This window comes from Girardinichthys multiradiatus, chromosome 10 (genome assembly GCF_021462225.1).
Source record: "Girardinichthys multiradiatus isolate DD_20200921_A chromosome 10, DD_fGirMul_XY1, whole genome shotgun sequence".
In the NCBI taxonomy this organism is placed as follows: domain Eukaryota; kingdom Metazoa; phylum Chordata; class Actinopteri; order Cyprinodontiformes; family Goodeidae; genus Girardinichthys; species Girardinichthys multiradiatus.
The window spans coordinates 33162038-33178255 of NC_061803.1; the positions used below are offsets into that span (position 1 = coordinate 33162038).

General features: G+C 43.2%; 1 protein-coding gene across 5 annotated transcripts in view; it reads left to right on the forward strand.

Moving 5' to 3' along the window:
• The first annotated feature begins 1368 nt into the window (after positions 1-1368).
• Positions 1369-16218, forward strand: part of plekha1b (pleckstrin homology domain containing, family A (phosphoinositide binding specific) member 1b) — a 33064-nt gene continuing 18214 nt past the window's right edge. For 4 of the 5 annotated variants that reach the window (XR_007040000.1, XM_047377254.1, XM_047377255.1 and 1 more), the window contains exons 1-5: positions 1369-1481; positions 9700-9885; positions 13151-13207; positions 14953-14998; positions 15715-15812. Coding sequence is in view for 4 of the 5 variants with exons in the window: in XM_047377254.1 (XP_047233210.1) it covers positions 1383-1481; positions 9700-9885; positions 13151-13207; positions 14953-14998; positions 15715-15812 (486 nt within the window). In the remaining variant the exon portion in view is untranslated. Of the gene's footprint in view, positions 1482-2308; positions 2409-9699; positions 9886-13150; positions 13208-14952; positions 14999-15714; positions 15813-16218 lie in introns of those variants that run through there. The other variant, XM_047377256.1, reaches the window with a different exon arrangement.

Sequence of the window (16218 nt, forward strand, 5' to 3'; positions counted from 1 at the left end):
ATCTCCCATGGCCTGCACAGTCACCAGATCTAAATATTATTGAGCCACTTTGGGGTGTTTTGGAGGAGCGAGTCAGGAAATGTTTTCCTCCACCAGTATCACGTAGTGACCTGGCCACTATCCTGCAAGAAGAATGGCTTAAAATCCCTCTGACCACTGTGCAGGACTTGTATATGTTATTCCCAAGACGCAAAAGGAGGCTCCACACCATACTAATAAATTATTGTGGTCTAAAACCAGGTGTTTCAGTTTCATTGTCCAACCACATCCCTTTATAGCACTGATCCCTGCACTGACAGCCCCTCAGTTTGTATTGATGCATCTCACTGATGGGCATCCTGCAGTTGCAGCACTTAGACCGCGAGCTGCAAAACAGAACATTAAAACCACAAACACTGAAACATGTCAATAAACAACACCTGAGAAGTGGACATGGTGGCAGTTTTTATATTAATCTAATCAGAGATCAGAACACAAACTTGATGAGTGAACAGGAGGTAACCTGCTCTATCCTGTTTTTGTTTTCCCTTTAGTTTCTCCTCCTCATTGTAAAAAAAAAAATATAAAGGCCACACATGGAAGTTCCTCTAACTTAAACGATGGCCCAACATTTTACAACAACACACCACACACACTTAGGGCAACAAGGACCTGCGGGAAGTCCCCTAGATTTGTTTGAAGCGTTAAACCAGATGCTGTTTCCTTTTCACACTGGTTCATTTCAAACCAATGAGCTGTAAATGGGTGTGTGTGTGTGTGTGTGTGTGTGTGTGTGTGTGTTGGAGGGGGGGGATATGTCATTTAATCAGTCACATATATTCAGTTGGAAGTTGATCAGGTTTGAACAGGTTTAAAAGTCCTCGCTGGGTTTGGTTCTCCTATGAACGAGTCTCTATAAATCTGAACGATTCCATCCTGAACAGATTGATGACTCCGTTTCCCGAAGGACTGCATTTCCCATAAGCAGATTGCAGGGCAGTCACCTTCGCATCATCAGGAAGCTACTGCAAACATTCTTCCTTCAAAATAAAAGCAGCAACATTTTTCATAAAATTTGAATTTTTTGGTTTTTGGAAAATTGTGTTTTCACTTTTGTTTTTTTATTTTGCTTTTGTTTTTAGAGATTTACAAGGACAGCAAGGCACTGGTATGGTGTGTAGTGGTAGTGATTACCGCTGGACACGTTATCATCACAGCTGAAGCTGTAGTGAGTATAGAGGAAAAAAGTTAATGACTTTATGAGAAAGAGTTGCTCATTTAAGAAGTGTGGTGATGATCAGTGATCAGCAGTCTGTAGATAGGATGTTTGATTGAAAAGTGTTGCTAGAGAAGCTTAGATAACGTCAGAGGGAGTTGCTAAAAGTGGGATCAAGAGAAAGCAAATGATACAGTACAGAGAGGAACTGTTGTACTGTTTGAGGAAGTGTATGAGGATAGCCCACGACAAGAGCAAGGACAGCAAGACAGCAATGATGTGTGAGGTAGGTTTTGCAGATTTCAACAGGAATCAGCTTTGAGCTACTTATTGTTTGCATTGGTGATGGACTGGTTCACAGATGAGGTCACAGAGGAGTCCAAATGGACTGTTAAGTTTGCAGAACCAAGTATGCAAGATAGGGTGCAAAAACAGCGGTATGATAAGAGGAAGTCGGGAGCGGTAGATAACTATATGAAGCTTGTGCAGGACATGTCAAAACAGTGAGACAGTGGTGATGTGTGCTGTAGGGACGATGAGTTCAAGATGGGATTGGGATTACATCTAGAATGAGCTCTGAGATCCTTCTTCCTCACAGCCATGATGTTTACTGTGGTCTGTAGTTAAAGCTCTAAAAAGAAAAGGAATTAGCAGAAGTCAGACAAAATGATAGAGAGACATGAAGATCAGTAAATCTTCAAAGATCACAGGGACTGAAGGTTGATGAGTCCATCTGAGGTCAGCCATTTTAAAACAACATGAAGAGCGCAAGAGAGGTGAAAAGGAGAGCATATGATAGAAGTGGATGGAGAGAAGTGTCAGGGGTTGATCCATGACAGAAAGTTAGTAGTAAGAATAAACGTACAACTTTCCAGGATGGCAGTAAGACCAGCTGTGACGTTTGGTTCAGTGCCTGAGGCCCTGAAAAACACAGAACACTAGAAATGTTCTGATTTTCACTGAGGTTAACTAAAATGGGCAGAATTACAAGCGAGTGTTTCAGAGATTTTTTGGGCATGTGATATATGAAAAACACACACCGGTTTTTACAATTCAGGTATTTTATTTTAAAGTCTATCCGGAAGTGGCACCGTTATAAACGGCGACCTTTATTTTAAGAGTTTAAACCGGATGTTGTTGATGTTTTTTTTACCAATAGCTTTACGGTGGTGCCGGACAGCCTCCACACTGGACTCGGACTGAACCGAACTATGTAAGTAAACTAGCTCCAAATGGACCCAGTCGGCCTCATTGTGGTTCTGCACAGAACCAGAACCTGCCGGGATAATGATTCGGTGTGTTCGGGTGTAGAAGACTCGGTTGCTGGTGGGTAAACGGCCCGATGTGTCAGGCCTCTGACTGACAGCAGGGAGGGATTGGTACACTGTTGCTGATGGTTAAACAGACAGCAGGATGGGAGCTGCTGGGATTTATACTGAGGAAAGATTAGCAATGGAGGGATGTTGGTTGGTGTTTGGTTCTGGTTTGTATTCTCTGGCTCTGTCGGGTGCAAAAACCAATTGTAGCAATGATAATGGCTTATGCAGCGTTTAGGGTAAGACCCGATTTCTTTATCTTTTAGAAAACCCCAAAGATATCACAGATTCAAAGATCTCCAATAAGGTGATTTCCATACAGCTGTTTGCTGTGAACCTGGCATCCAGTAGATGATCAGCTGAAGGTTGGAGCATCTTTCAGGTCCAGGCAAATACATTATTTATCAGAGAAGCAGTCCATAGTAACTCTGGAGGAGCTGCAGAAATACACAGCTCTGGTGGGAAATCTGTTGATAGGACATCTAAGAAAACCTGGTCCTTATGGAAGAGTGGAACGAAGAAAGCAGAACAAAGTTCTGTCTGGAGTCTGTTACAAGCCATGTAGGAGACAAAGCAAACATATGGAAAAGGCTGCTTTTATCAAATTAGGCCAACATTGAACTTCACACACAACACTCACACACATTTTTGGAGGTTAACCAGTGTTGCATGTACCACCATGGTGGTGGCATCAGCATGCTGTGGGGAAGCTTTTCTTTAGCAAGGACAGGGAAGCTTGTCAGAGTTGATTGGAAGATGGAGGACAAGGACACAGGGCAATCCTGAAAGAAAATCTCTTACAGGCTGAAAAAGACTTGATGGAAGTGGAGGTTTACTTTCCAGCAGGACAAAGACTATTCATGACACTAGACCAATGATGGAATGGTTTAGATCAAAGTATATGCAGGTGTTAGAATGGCCCAGTCAAAGTCCAGACCTAATTACAGCTGATGTGTTGTAGGAGTTGATAATTGATTTTCAGTCTGAGTTTTTGCTATTTTGATAAGATGAATGTCCAAAGAGTTTATTTGTTTTCTAATTATTGATGCATTACATTGTGTTGGGCTATCACATTAAATCACAATTAAATACATCGAAGCTGATTTTTAAAAGGAAGTTTGAAGAGCCTTATTCCTGCAGATTGGGGTCTACCCCACTTAAGGGACAAGCCTGATTTGCCACAAGAATTGGACAGATGCATGAAGATCTCCAGTGTAACATTTGCCAAAAAGTAACATTTCTCTTTGCCTTTACAGGTGCATCTCCAAAAATTAGAATATGGCATAAAAGTATAATATTTTTTGCCAGTCATTTCAGAAAGTGAAACAGTTATTTTACAGAGATTCATTCCACATAAAGTAAAATATTTCAAGCTTGTATTCCTTGTAATTTTAATGATTATGGCTTACAGGTAAAGAAAACCCAGTGTCTCAGAAAATTAGAAAATCACATTAGACCAATAAAAGAAGGAGTTTTGTAAGCACATGTCAGGTTTCTGAAAAGTTTGCCCATTTCTATGAACTCAGTACTTGGTTGGGCCTCAGAGGAGTTTGCTGGATCAAGAACAGGAACACCATGGTCAATGAACCAGCTTTTGGTACCTTTGGTAGCGTGGGCCGATACCAAGTCCTGCTGGAAAATAAAATCAGCATCTCCATACAGCTTGTTAGCAGAGGGAAGCGCTCTAAATGTTCCCGGTTAGACGGCTGCATTGACTGTGGACTTGGATACAGCACTCAGTGAACAACCAGCTTCTTCAGCAATGACCTTGGCATACCCTCCTTGTGAAGGGTGTCGATGACTGTCTTCTGGACATCTGTCAAGTCAGCGGTCTTCCCCATGATTGTGTAGCCTATGACTACAGCTGGGCGGTATGACCAAAATTTTCTACCATGGTATTTTCAACAAATTTCACGGTATTTGACGGTATTTTTCTTTTCATGGATACCAATGTGTTAACCACATTTTCTACAGACTGAGAGGAAAACTACTGCATTAAGTGACGTGTACTTGTACTTAAAGGCCTAATGGCAGTAGTAGTAGCTAGTACACTGTCAAGTGTATCATAAAATTATTAAAGGCTTTCTAGAAGTGATGCAGTTTTCAGGGCAGCATCACTAATGAATGAATCACATGGCATGAGTGTGTAGACTGTATAGAAGATAGAAACTTTTATTGAACTGGTTTTCCAATAAACTTTACTGCCGTGATATTTAAAACATATCTTCAAAGAAATGAGAATATGTAAACTAAAAGTTTTCTGAGGGGCTTTTTCTGTTGCACTGATTAAGTCAAAGACAGAACATACATTATACCTTAGTAAAATTGCAAATTGTGCTAGTTCTAGTATTAACGTTCAAAAAGTGAACCAAAACTATAACAATACAATTTGACTTGCATTATGTAAACAGTTTTCACAGTAAACGTTTTTCCTTGCGTAAATTATAATATTTAAAAAAGAAATAAAAGTGTGCGATTTCCAGTTTTATTTGGCTTTTGACCTGAACATCTTCCTCTCTATGGATTACAACAATAAACATCAATAGTAAGTGTGCAACATCCAGTAAAAAATATATATTTCAACAATAAATAACAAACAAACAATGAGTGTGGAACGTCTAGTATTCAGGTACTAAAAAATTAAAGTGAAACTTGGCTGCAGTATTTTCAAAACAGTATTCACACATTTTTCACACTTACAAATTCAGTGCAAGGAAAACCAGACGGTCCACAGCATCCGCTTTGAGAGATGCCCTGTGGCAGGGGCCACTATTTCCTCCAGTGCTGAAAGCTCTCTCTGATGGAGAACTAGTCGCAGAGATACACAGGTATTGCTTAGCTAGTTTGGCAACTTAGGGGAAATTTACTTGGTGACATTTCCACCACTTCAAAGGATCTGCATCGCTCCCCACCTCTGTAGTTTGCAGCTCTGTAGTTTCTCAGCTCCAGTTTAATGCTCGCCTCATCTGACAGTCTAACAGTTCTCTGCTTTTTGAAAAAAGCTGGGCAATTTTTTTTTCTTTTTTCCTTGTGAGGAGGAACAGGGTCTGCTGTTGCACCAGTTGACATGCTGGTGTTGGCGGCTTCATCCTTTAATGCCTTTATTTCTTCACCTGCTCTAGAGATGATGTCCTCCACCTTTTCATTCTTAATGTATGTAGTCCTAAACTGTAGGTCAACAAGGGATGCGATGTCAAGGTCATCTAGAATGTTTCTCTTCAAATGCTTGGTCAGCTGGGTATCCCTCTCTTCCTCAGCAAGAATGCTTGTATTGAACAGGTGGAGTACAGGCTTAACGTAGGAGATGCTTACGTGGTGTTCTCCTGACAGAGCATCTGTGAAATCCTGGAGTGGGCCCAGCACCTTGTTGGTAGACTCCAGCACATCCACATCCTGCCAGCTGAGCACCAGGTGCCTTGATTTATTTATTTTCTCTGATTTGAGAACCTGACTAATGGCCGTCTCCTGCTCCACCACTCTTTCAATCATTTTTTGACATGATCCCCACCTGATGGGTGTCTCAGTTGTCAACATGTGGTTTGGCAGGCCAAGTTCATCCTGTGCAACGGGCAGGTCTCGTCTTTTTTTCCACAAGTAAGAGAAGGCTGAAAGAACTTTTTTGGTATCTGGTCATCTTTCACACCAGCCTCTGTAAAAACAACAAACACTTCTATTACCTAATCATATTCTCTCGTCATAAACTAAAAAAATAACAATAATAAACAAGAGCTGAAAAATACTGACAATATGTTACACATTGTCTATTGGATTGAAACTGAGAAGTATATTGCACATTGTAGCATTATAAGTGGATGAAATTCAGTAAGGAATACCAGGAATACATAAGAATAAAAAAAAAGGAGTATATATCACACATTGTCCTCTGCAAATGAAAGGTATTGCACATTACACCAGTGACAAAGTGGATAAGATTCAGTATACATCTCGTACCATAACATCTAGGTTGGTAACCCAAATATCAATTGTAATTTAGTTATTGGGAGATAGTTAAAAAGTGTTCTCATTTATAAACTATTCTACAACATAATACACATAATTCCTCAGTGTGCTAAATAAAATCACATTTCACGTCATGTCAAGCTTAAATGGAAAGTCCTTAATCTATGTCAGTCAGTCATTTTCTACCGCTTCCTACATAGTTGGAATGCGGGGAAGCTGGTGCCTATCTCCAGCAGTCTATGGACGGGAGGAGGGGTTCACCCTGGACAGGTCGCCAATCCATCGCAGGGCAACACAGACACACACAGGACAAACAACCATGCACACACTCATTCACGCCTAAGGGAAATTTAGAGAGACCACTTGACCTAACAGTCATGTTTTTGGACTGTGGGAGGAAGCCAGAGTACCTGGAGAGAACCCATGCAAGCACAAGGAGAACATGCAAACTCCAAGCAGAAAGCCGAATCCAGGACCTTCTTGCTGCAAGGCAACAGTGCTACCAAATACGCCACTGTGCAGCCCTTAATCTATGTTTTCTTCAATTGTTTATAAAAGTGTACTACTTAGACAGTAACTGTTACATTACATACCTATAGCTGTGTGAAGTCTGTGCCCAAAGCACTGCAGTCTTGTCCAATTGTTGATGCAGACTGCCTTCTTGATGTTGGCCCCACTGTCTGTAGTGATGACCACAAGCTTGTCCTCTTGTGCGGACTTAAGGGGCGTTTTTAGGGTCCGGATATATTGGCGGCTTTAGTCCAGGGTCCTTCTTCCTCCTGTTCCACCTTTTAAAAGGTGCCCTTTACAGTCTGTATTTATGTATTTAACCCACTGTTTATCTCTGGTGCATGGCACTGAAGAAACCTTTTCACCATAAAGGCAAAGCAGGATGTAGTCTTTGCCTCACTGGGTCTGTCCGGACCACAAACAAAAAGCATCTGTTTCATGGAAAGGAGAAATAATCTCGTCAGGCTGAGATTATTCACCTTTAACTGATTCATCTGCCAAAACTTCTTTTACTGTACTTTCTTTCTCCATCGCGGCGTAATAAAGAAAGGCGTCCCCCATGAAACAGATTATTGGCACACGGTCTGAGGCCAAAAAAAAAACCAGTGTATGTAAAATTCATATAATAACAAAAATAAAAACCGGTTTCGGTTATGCACCGATATACTGCCCAGCTCTACCTATGACCCAGAGTGAGCGAGGCTCAGGAAACCTTTGCAGGTGTTTTGAGTCAATTAGCTGATTAGTGTGTGACAAAAAGAGGTTCCAATAATTAACATTTTCACAGTTTTCTACTTTTCTGAGACACTGAATTTTGAGTTTTCATTACCTGTATAATGCCATAATGATCACATTACAATAAACAGAGGCTTGGAAAATATCACTCTATGTGTAATGATTCTATGGTATATATGAGTTTCACTTTCCAAGATGACTGGCAAAAAATATTGCATTTTACGCACTATGCACATTTTTTGAGATGTACCTGTAGTTTGGAATAGCGTTAACTTGTTTGGTTGATTTAAATTATTTTCTTGTTTAGAACTTAAAATAATGGCCTCTACTCAGCAAAAATGGCAAAGATATCCAAATTTTAAAAAATACATATCAGTTTACAAAATTAACAGGAGTCCACGCAGATATCTGGTCCTGTTGATGCATTCACATTTTTAATGTCCACGTAATGTGTAAAACACTGACTGAACAGTACCAGCAACTCCTGACCCATCTGGAGGAGCATGGAAGCATTGTGGAGATCATGCCTGATTTCTTCAGTGCTACTGTATATAAATGCTATCCAGCCTGAAGTTCTGAGGAACAAGCTAGAGCTGTCAGGAGTGGACCACCACCTGTCCCAGTGGTGTCCCAGGCTGGTCTGCAGTACAGGGACCCTGTGCTGGTGCTGTCCCTGTTCACTTTCTACACTGCAGACTTCTCCATTCATTTCCCAGGCTGCCATCTACAAAAGTTCTCAGATGACTCTACCACGGCCTCATCACAGATGAGGACAACTCAGAGTACAGACAGTGGACACAGGACTTGGTGCCAGCTGAACCGCCTCCTGATCAATGGGAGGAAAACCAAGGAGCTGGTGGTGGATTTTCACAGGCACAGACCCACCACACTGACACCGGTGAATAATCCAGGGATCCAACATTGAGAGAGTGGACTCTGGGTGTTCACCCGAACAATAAACTGGACTGGACTCACAACACTAATGCTCTTTATAGGTAGAGGCAGAGCATAATCTACCTGCTAAGGAGATGTTTTTGAGTACAGTGGTGAGAGCTTTTTTGATTCTGTGGTGACATCAGCCATCTTCTATGGCGTTGTATTGATGGATAGAGCAGCATTTTATCTACAGCTGAGAGTAAGCAGGTGGATAAGCTCATTAGGAAGGCCAGCGATGTCCTAGGATTCTTCCATTGACCCACTGTGTCCATGTTTCAACCATTCAGCTGTTGATTTGAGGTTAAAGAGAAGAATTTGGAGGTAGTCGTCCTCCTTCATTATTCCATCCAATTTGTGCAATCCCCCATTACTACCGGCACCAAAACACACCCTCAGCATGATGCAAGCACAACCGTGCTTTTTGTCATGGTGGCCAAACAAGGCACTCTTCATCTTGTCAGAGTAAAATACATTTCTCCAGAAGCCATTAGGCTTATCCATGCAAACGTCAGTTGTATTGACACAAGCCAGACAATTCACAGAAATCCTCAATAATACCTTAACGACTTCTGCTGAACTGATTCTGTGACATAGCACTGCTCATTAGTTGGAATCAGAAATCCAATCAGGAATGTTGCGTGGAGTTGCCAGAAATTCAGTAAAACCAAGCCTGGTGAATTATGAAAGTGTGGTAGGATTTGCATGGACTCTGCTGGTTTCACAAGCTTGATTTTTTTTTGTCAATCGGTCAGCCGGTTTTAATGTTTTTTGTTTGTATTTCATGTTGAACATACAGCAACATCAGCAAAGTGAATCAACAAATCTATAATTTAATTCAGCAATGCAGAGTGACAAAACATTCAAAATAAAGAAGAAAAATAACCAGTGAACGATTCACGTCCCGGAGCTGTAGGGAAGGCCGAGAGCAGAGGATCTTTAAATCAGTTTAAATTCAGTTTAATTGCAGCAGTGACATTCTGAGCTGCATGCCTTGAGCCTGCTGTCACACCTGTGTCTGAACTTCAGCTTGTTCCTCCTCTTTTCCAGAGTTCCTGTGATGCCCCAGGGCGGGCTGAGCTGGCCGGGGTCGCGATGCCGTACGTGGACCGACAGAATCGCATCTGTGGCTTCCTGGACATTGAGGAGATTGAGAACAGCGGCAGGTTCCTGCGGCGGTACTTCATTCTGGACACGGAGCAGGGGAACCTGCTGTGGTACATGGACAACCCTCAGGTGCGTATAGCTGAGCGGGTGAAGTCAGACGTCTGAGTTGGGCAACTTACCTAAAGTATTTACACTGTCCTGGCCTTGTTCCAGTTTTGTCACCTTAGAATCACAACACAATTAATTTTATTGGAAGATAAAGATGGAAGTCTCCGTCGAACATGTCAGGTATGTCCTTAGGGACAAGAAAATCGTGTCTAGTACCAAAAGAACCAAAAGACTACTTACTTACTAAACCATTCCTTTGTAGTACTCGATGTTTGTTTAGGTTTGCTGTCCTGCTAGAAGGTGAACCTTCACCCCAGTCTCTCTATGTTGCCTGTTCCCATGTAAAGAAAAGCATTTATTGGAGCAGCTTGTCAAAGGGGCTAAATACAAATGCACACCACACATTTCAGATTTTTCTTTGTAAACACCTTTGAAAACCACGCATCAGCAGCTGGATGATCAGGCTTGTTTTCTTTCGGTAAATACATTTTTGCTGTGTAGTTTTATCTTCTGCTCTGTGAGGTGCTGTCATATTTAGCTAATGGCACCTGTTTAAGAGGAAGTAAGCATTCACTGGACCAAGCGCACAAAATAAAGAGCAAGAGGAAAGGCAAAAACAGTTTTAAGCGAATGTATGTACCCTTATGGAGTTTATAGTCAGTGACAGAGAATAGTTAACAGAAACAAAGCATGTCTCAAAAATCTCTGCACATTGTAATTCTTAAAAGAATAAAAGCTGTTGGGTGGATTGATGGTTGGGTGCATGGGTGGTTGGGTGGGTGTGTGGGTGGATGGATGGATGGATGGATGGATGGGTGGATGGATGGGTGGGTGGGTGGGTGTGGATGGATGGATGGGTTGGGTGGATGGATGGATGGATGGATGGATGGGTTGGGTGGATGGATGGATGGATGGGTTGGTTGGGTGGATGGATGGATGGATGGATGGATGGATGGATGGAGGGGTTGGGTGGGTGGATGGATGGATGGATTGGATGAATAGATGGGTGGGTGTATGGGTGGTTGGGTGCATGGGTGGTTGGGTGGGTGTGTGGATGGATGGATGGATGGATGGATGGATGGATGGATGGGTTGGGTGGATGGATGGGTTGGGTGGGTGGGTGGGTGCATGGATGGTTGAGTGCATGGGTGGATGGATGGATGGATGGATGGATGGATGGATAGGTGGGTGGTTGGGTGGATGGATGGATGGATGGATAGATTGATGGATGGGTGCATGGGTGGTTGGGTGGGTGTGTGGGTGGATGGGTTGGGTTGGGTGGATGGATGGATGGATGGGTCGGGTGGATGGATGGATGGGTTGGGTGGATGGATGGATGGATGGATGGATGGATGGATGGATGGATGGGTGGGTGGATGGATGGATGGGTGGGTGCATGGATGGTTGGGTGCATTGGTGGATGGATGGATAGGTGGGTGGGTGGATGGGTGGATGGATGGATTGATGGATGGGTGGATGGGTTGGGTGGATGGGTGGATGGGTTGGGTGCATTGGTGGATGGATGGATGGATGGATGGATAGGTGGGTGGTTGGGTGGATGGATGGATTGATGGGTGGATGGGTTGGGTGGATGGGTGGATGGGTTGGGTGCATTGGTGGATGGATGGATGGATGGATGGATGGATGGATAGGTGGGTGGATGGGTGGTTGGGTGGATGGATGAATAGATGGGTGGGTGTGTGGGTGGTTGGATGGATGGATGGATGGGTGCATGGATGGTTGGGTGCATGGGTGGTTGGGTGGGTATGTGGGTGGATGGATGGATGGATGGATTGTTGGATGGAATGTTGGATGGATAGGTGGGTGCATGGGTGGTTGGCTGGATGGATGGATGGATGGATGGATGGATGGATGGATAGGTGGGTGGTTGGGTTTATGGATGGATGGGTGGATGGATGGATGGATGGATGGATAGGTGGGTGGTTGGGTGGATGGATGGATTGATGGATGGGTGCATGGGTGGTTGGGTGGGTGGATGGATGGATGGATGGGTGGATGGATGGATGGATGGATGGGTTGGGTGGATGGATGGGTTGGGTGGATGGATGGATGGGTTGGGTGGATGGATGGATGGATGGGTTGGGTGGATGGATGGATGGATGGGTCGGGTGGATGGATGGATGGATGGATGGATGGGTGGATGGATGGATGGGTGGGTGCATGGATGGTTGGGTGCATTGGTGGATGGATGGATTGATGGATGGGTGGATGGGTTGGGTGGATGAATGGATGGGTTGGGTGCATTGGTGGATGGATGGATGGATGGATGGATGGATGGATAGGTGGGTGGTTAGGTGGATGGATGGATTGATGGATGGGTTGGGTGGATGGGTGGATGGGTTGGGTGCATTGGTGGATGGATGGATGAATGGATGGATGGATGGATGGATGGATAGGTGGGTGGATGGGTGGTTGGGTGGATGGATGAATAGATGGGTGGGTGTGTGGGTGGTTGGATGGATGGATGGATGGGTGCATGGATGGTTGGGTGGGTATGTGGATGGATGGATGGATGGATGGATTGTTGGATGGATAGGTGGGTGGATGGGTGGTTGGGTGGATGGATGAATAGATGGGTGGGTGTGTGGGTGGTTGGATGGATGGATGGATGGATGGGTGCATGGATGGTTGGGTGGGTATGTGGATGGATGGATGGATGGATGGATTGTTGGATGGATAGGTGGGTGCATGGGTGGTTGGCTGGATGGATGGATTGATGGATGGGTGGATGGATTGGATGAATAGATGGGTGGGTGGATGAATGGATGGTTGGGTGCATGGGTGGTTGGGTGCATGGGTGGTTGGATGGATGGATGGATGGATGGATGGATTGATGGATGAATAGATGGGTGGGTGCATGGGTGGTTGAATAGATGGATGGATGAATAGATGGGTGGATGAATAGATGGGTGGATGAATAGAGAGGTGGGTGCGACCAGAATAAATGTAATAAAAGTTTTTTCTGTTTTATTTGTCTCTCATAGCCATAACCCACTGATAACTCTGGAGACTTTGGTTGTTTTTACTGGCATCTGGGGTAATTTGTCATGACTAGATTCAAATAATGATAGTTGGAAGGTTTCAATGATCAGAAATGTAAATATTATGCTACATTTTCCAGTTATGTTTACGCTAAAACACAAAAATAAAGAGATATCGAGGCATGAATGATCCCATAACTGCTGATGTTGTCCTGCATCTAACCTGAACCCTGTAATGATTAAGGAGGATGCTTTTAATGATATTCTTAACTCCTTTTTTTCAGAATCTGCCTAAAGGTGCAGATAGTGTGGGCTTTCTCAAACTCACCTACATCTCCAAGGTCAGTCTTCACTCAAATGGCAAAACATTTTACCTTTATTTTCTTGAAAACCATTGTTTCACAAAAAATGTAGGAATTTTTTTACTCACATTTACGCAAATGTTCAAATCTCCAAGCAAAGCATGCACAGTTTGCTTCAAGGTGTTGTTCTGTAGGAAGGAGTGGTTTGATCCAGATTTCTTCCAAACAACTTCAGGGAAAGCTTTTCGGGTTAAGTCTCAGGCTTTAGCATAGATCAGAGATTTCCTTCATCTGCTTTTCTTTGGAACCTCATGGAGTTTTTATGGATTGGTTGGAGAGCTGGCCTGAAGCATGGATCAGGATACAGAGCACAAACCCAAAGGATGCAGGGGAATTGTGTGATTAAACCTTATTCTTCATCACAATAATCCATGGTTATGGTTAGTAAAAAATATACAGTTCTTGTTAAACATTGTTTTTCACAAACTTTGCTGCTTGTGTTAGATATTTTCCAGATGTTTCTGGGATTTACTAAAGCTTAATTTAAACATCTCCTTAGTCAACACTTTCATTGAGGATTACATTTGTGCAGAGCACCATTGGATCCTTTATGAGATAAGGATCTGGGAACCAAAATTTCCATGTTCTGATCTTAGCCTTGTGACCAGATGCCCCATGGTGCTGGAAACTGCATCGGTCATCACCAAACCACTTTTGGGTCGTTGGGCAAAGTTGCTCTTGGAAGATGTTTGGCTCCCAGACTTTTTAGGGCAGACTGAGTAAGCCTGCTCCCTTGGCTCAGAGGTAGCCCCACATATGAATGGCTTTAGATGGCCTCACTGTTGGCATGACACACAACTAATAATAGTGTTCACCTTTCTTCCTCCAGAGTCATTTTTCCTGATGTCTTAAACAGTCTGAAGGCAGAACCCAACTTTACCACACCCAGTCGTCACAAGTCCAATCCTTGGAGTTTCTTTTGCCTTTTTGCTGCATTTCTTCTAACTACATTTGGGCTGTTTTTTATGTTTTTGTGCGAGCTATTTTACATTTTCTGTCTTAAATTTTTATGTATGAACAACTTTAGGATTATTTACCTATACAAGGTGCTTAAAAATTAAAGTTTAATTAGCGTCTTACTTTTTGACACCAGCCCAGCGTCCAAAAGTCTGTCCCTCACTGTGTGTGCAAAAACACTTACCTGCCTGCTGCCATTGCTGAACAAGCTCTGCACTGGTGGCAACCCAACACCTTATTTCGATCCTCCATAGGAGACAGCCCCAGCACTCGCTGGACTTTCTTGAGCACGCTGAAGTTTTCTTTAAAGCAGCTCTCCTTGAAGTTGTTGATGGTTTTATAATTGATGTCATCCATGGTTCAACAAAAGAAGAATGTATTCAAGCCCCATTCCCTTTTACAGCAACCTCCCTGCTTGTCTAATTCAGTCAGAATGACTGAGGGATATCTGCTGTCCTGTCCTCCTTAACACTTTGCCCTGAGCTAGCCTAAAGGTCATTGTTATCAGTATAGTGTAGCAGGGCTCAAACGCTTTGCAAATTAGGTTTTTACGTGAAGGTAATTTTCTGTAGCTTTGGAGTTAATTGGATTTCATCTGATCATTCGTCATAGCAACAAATATGCAAGTTGTTATCATATAAAATGGAGCAGTAGTGTTTGTAAAGAAAGAACATTTCTGTTATTCTCCAACGTATGTCCTCCTGATGGCTGCCGTATTATTCTGTTCTCTGTGTCTGCTGTGAAGTTTACTCTCCTCTTGTCTTCAGGTCAGTGATGCTACCAAGCTCAGACCGAAGGCAGAGTTCTGCTTTGGTAAGTTCATTATTTCTCATCCTCAACTCCTGCTTTCTTTCTCAGTCTCAGTCTCACCTCCCCTCCTCTTCCTTCATTTATCTTTACTTAATCAATGTCTCCAGCCTCAAACATTGTGTCTGCGCTCTGATTGGCTCTTTTATCTCATGGTTTTAGCTGGATATTTTAGTGCTTCTAATGGAAAATATCTGTGCACTCCTCAAACTGCTTCTCCCTCAGTCCCAACAGAGCAATCCAGAATCCACCTCCATCATCTTAGTTTTATGTGAAGCTTGCCTCTCCATCACAGAGCCTGTGGCTTTCAAATCCCTTGTTTCCTTCCTTCCATCCTTCCTCATCCTTCCACTTCCGCCCTCCTTCTCTTTCCTCCCTCCCTCGTCTCCCTCCTTTTCCTCTTCTCTTGAGTTTACTTCCTCCCTTTTGTCCCACGCTACTTGTTTTTCCTCCTGGGTGGAATAGCAGCTCTTTGTCACTCAATAGGAGGAAACTGTACAATGACAATGACCAAATCATTGTGTACGGACATGTGCACATGTGTTTGCAACTAGATAGGATGTTAATATGGAGTCATACATCCTCTTGCCTCTGAGAAACTACAAACAAGCAGATATATTTAGATTGACATGCAAGGAGTGTATTTCTGTACTTTGTTGCCTGGCTGGAAGAACTGGGGATGAGTAGGAGAATTTACATACTTCTTTTTTATCTCTCTGCAGTTATAAATGCAGGCATGAGGAAGTTCTACTTGCAGGCCAACGACCAGCAGGATTTGGTGGAATGGATCAGTGTTCTGAACAACGCCACCAAGATTACAGTGAGACTCACACACACACACACAAACAAACATGGTCGGACACAGATGGATCCATAGTTGACCCTGTTTCACGTTGCTGCCGTATGACGCTCAGCCTCAGGCCACAGCAGATGGAAAATTACCCATCAGACCGGACAGATGAAGCTTGACGAGGTCTCAGCAGATGGATAGTCGGAAAGTTGTGGACCCTCAGACATATAGGTTTTATAAATAATCCTGCATCTTCAAAGCTGTGGGCTTAATTAGAAAACTTCTGTAATCAACTACAGCTGACAGCAGAGCTTTGCTTTCGACAAACTCCTTTTTCACAGCTCAGCAACAATGGAACATGAACATATTAAGGTCAAATATTTGAACTCCAACCCTTTGTCACCAGAAGTCCAGTTCAAACCGTCTTTTAAGCAAA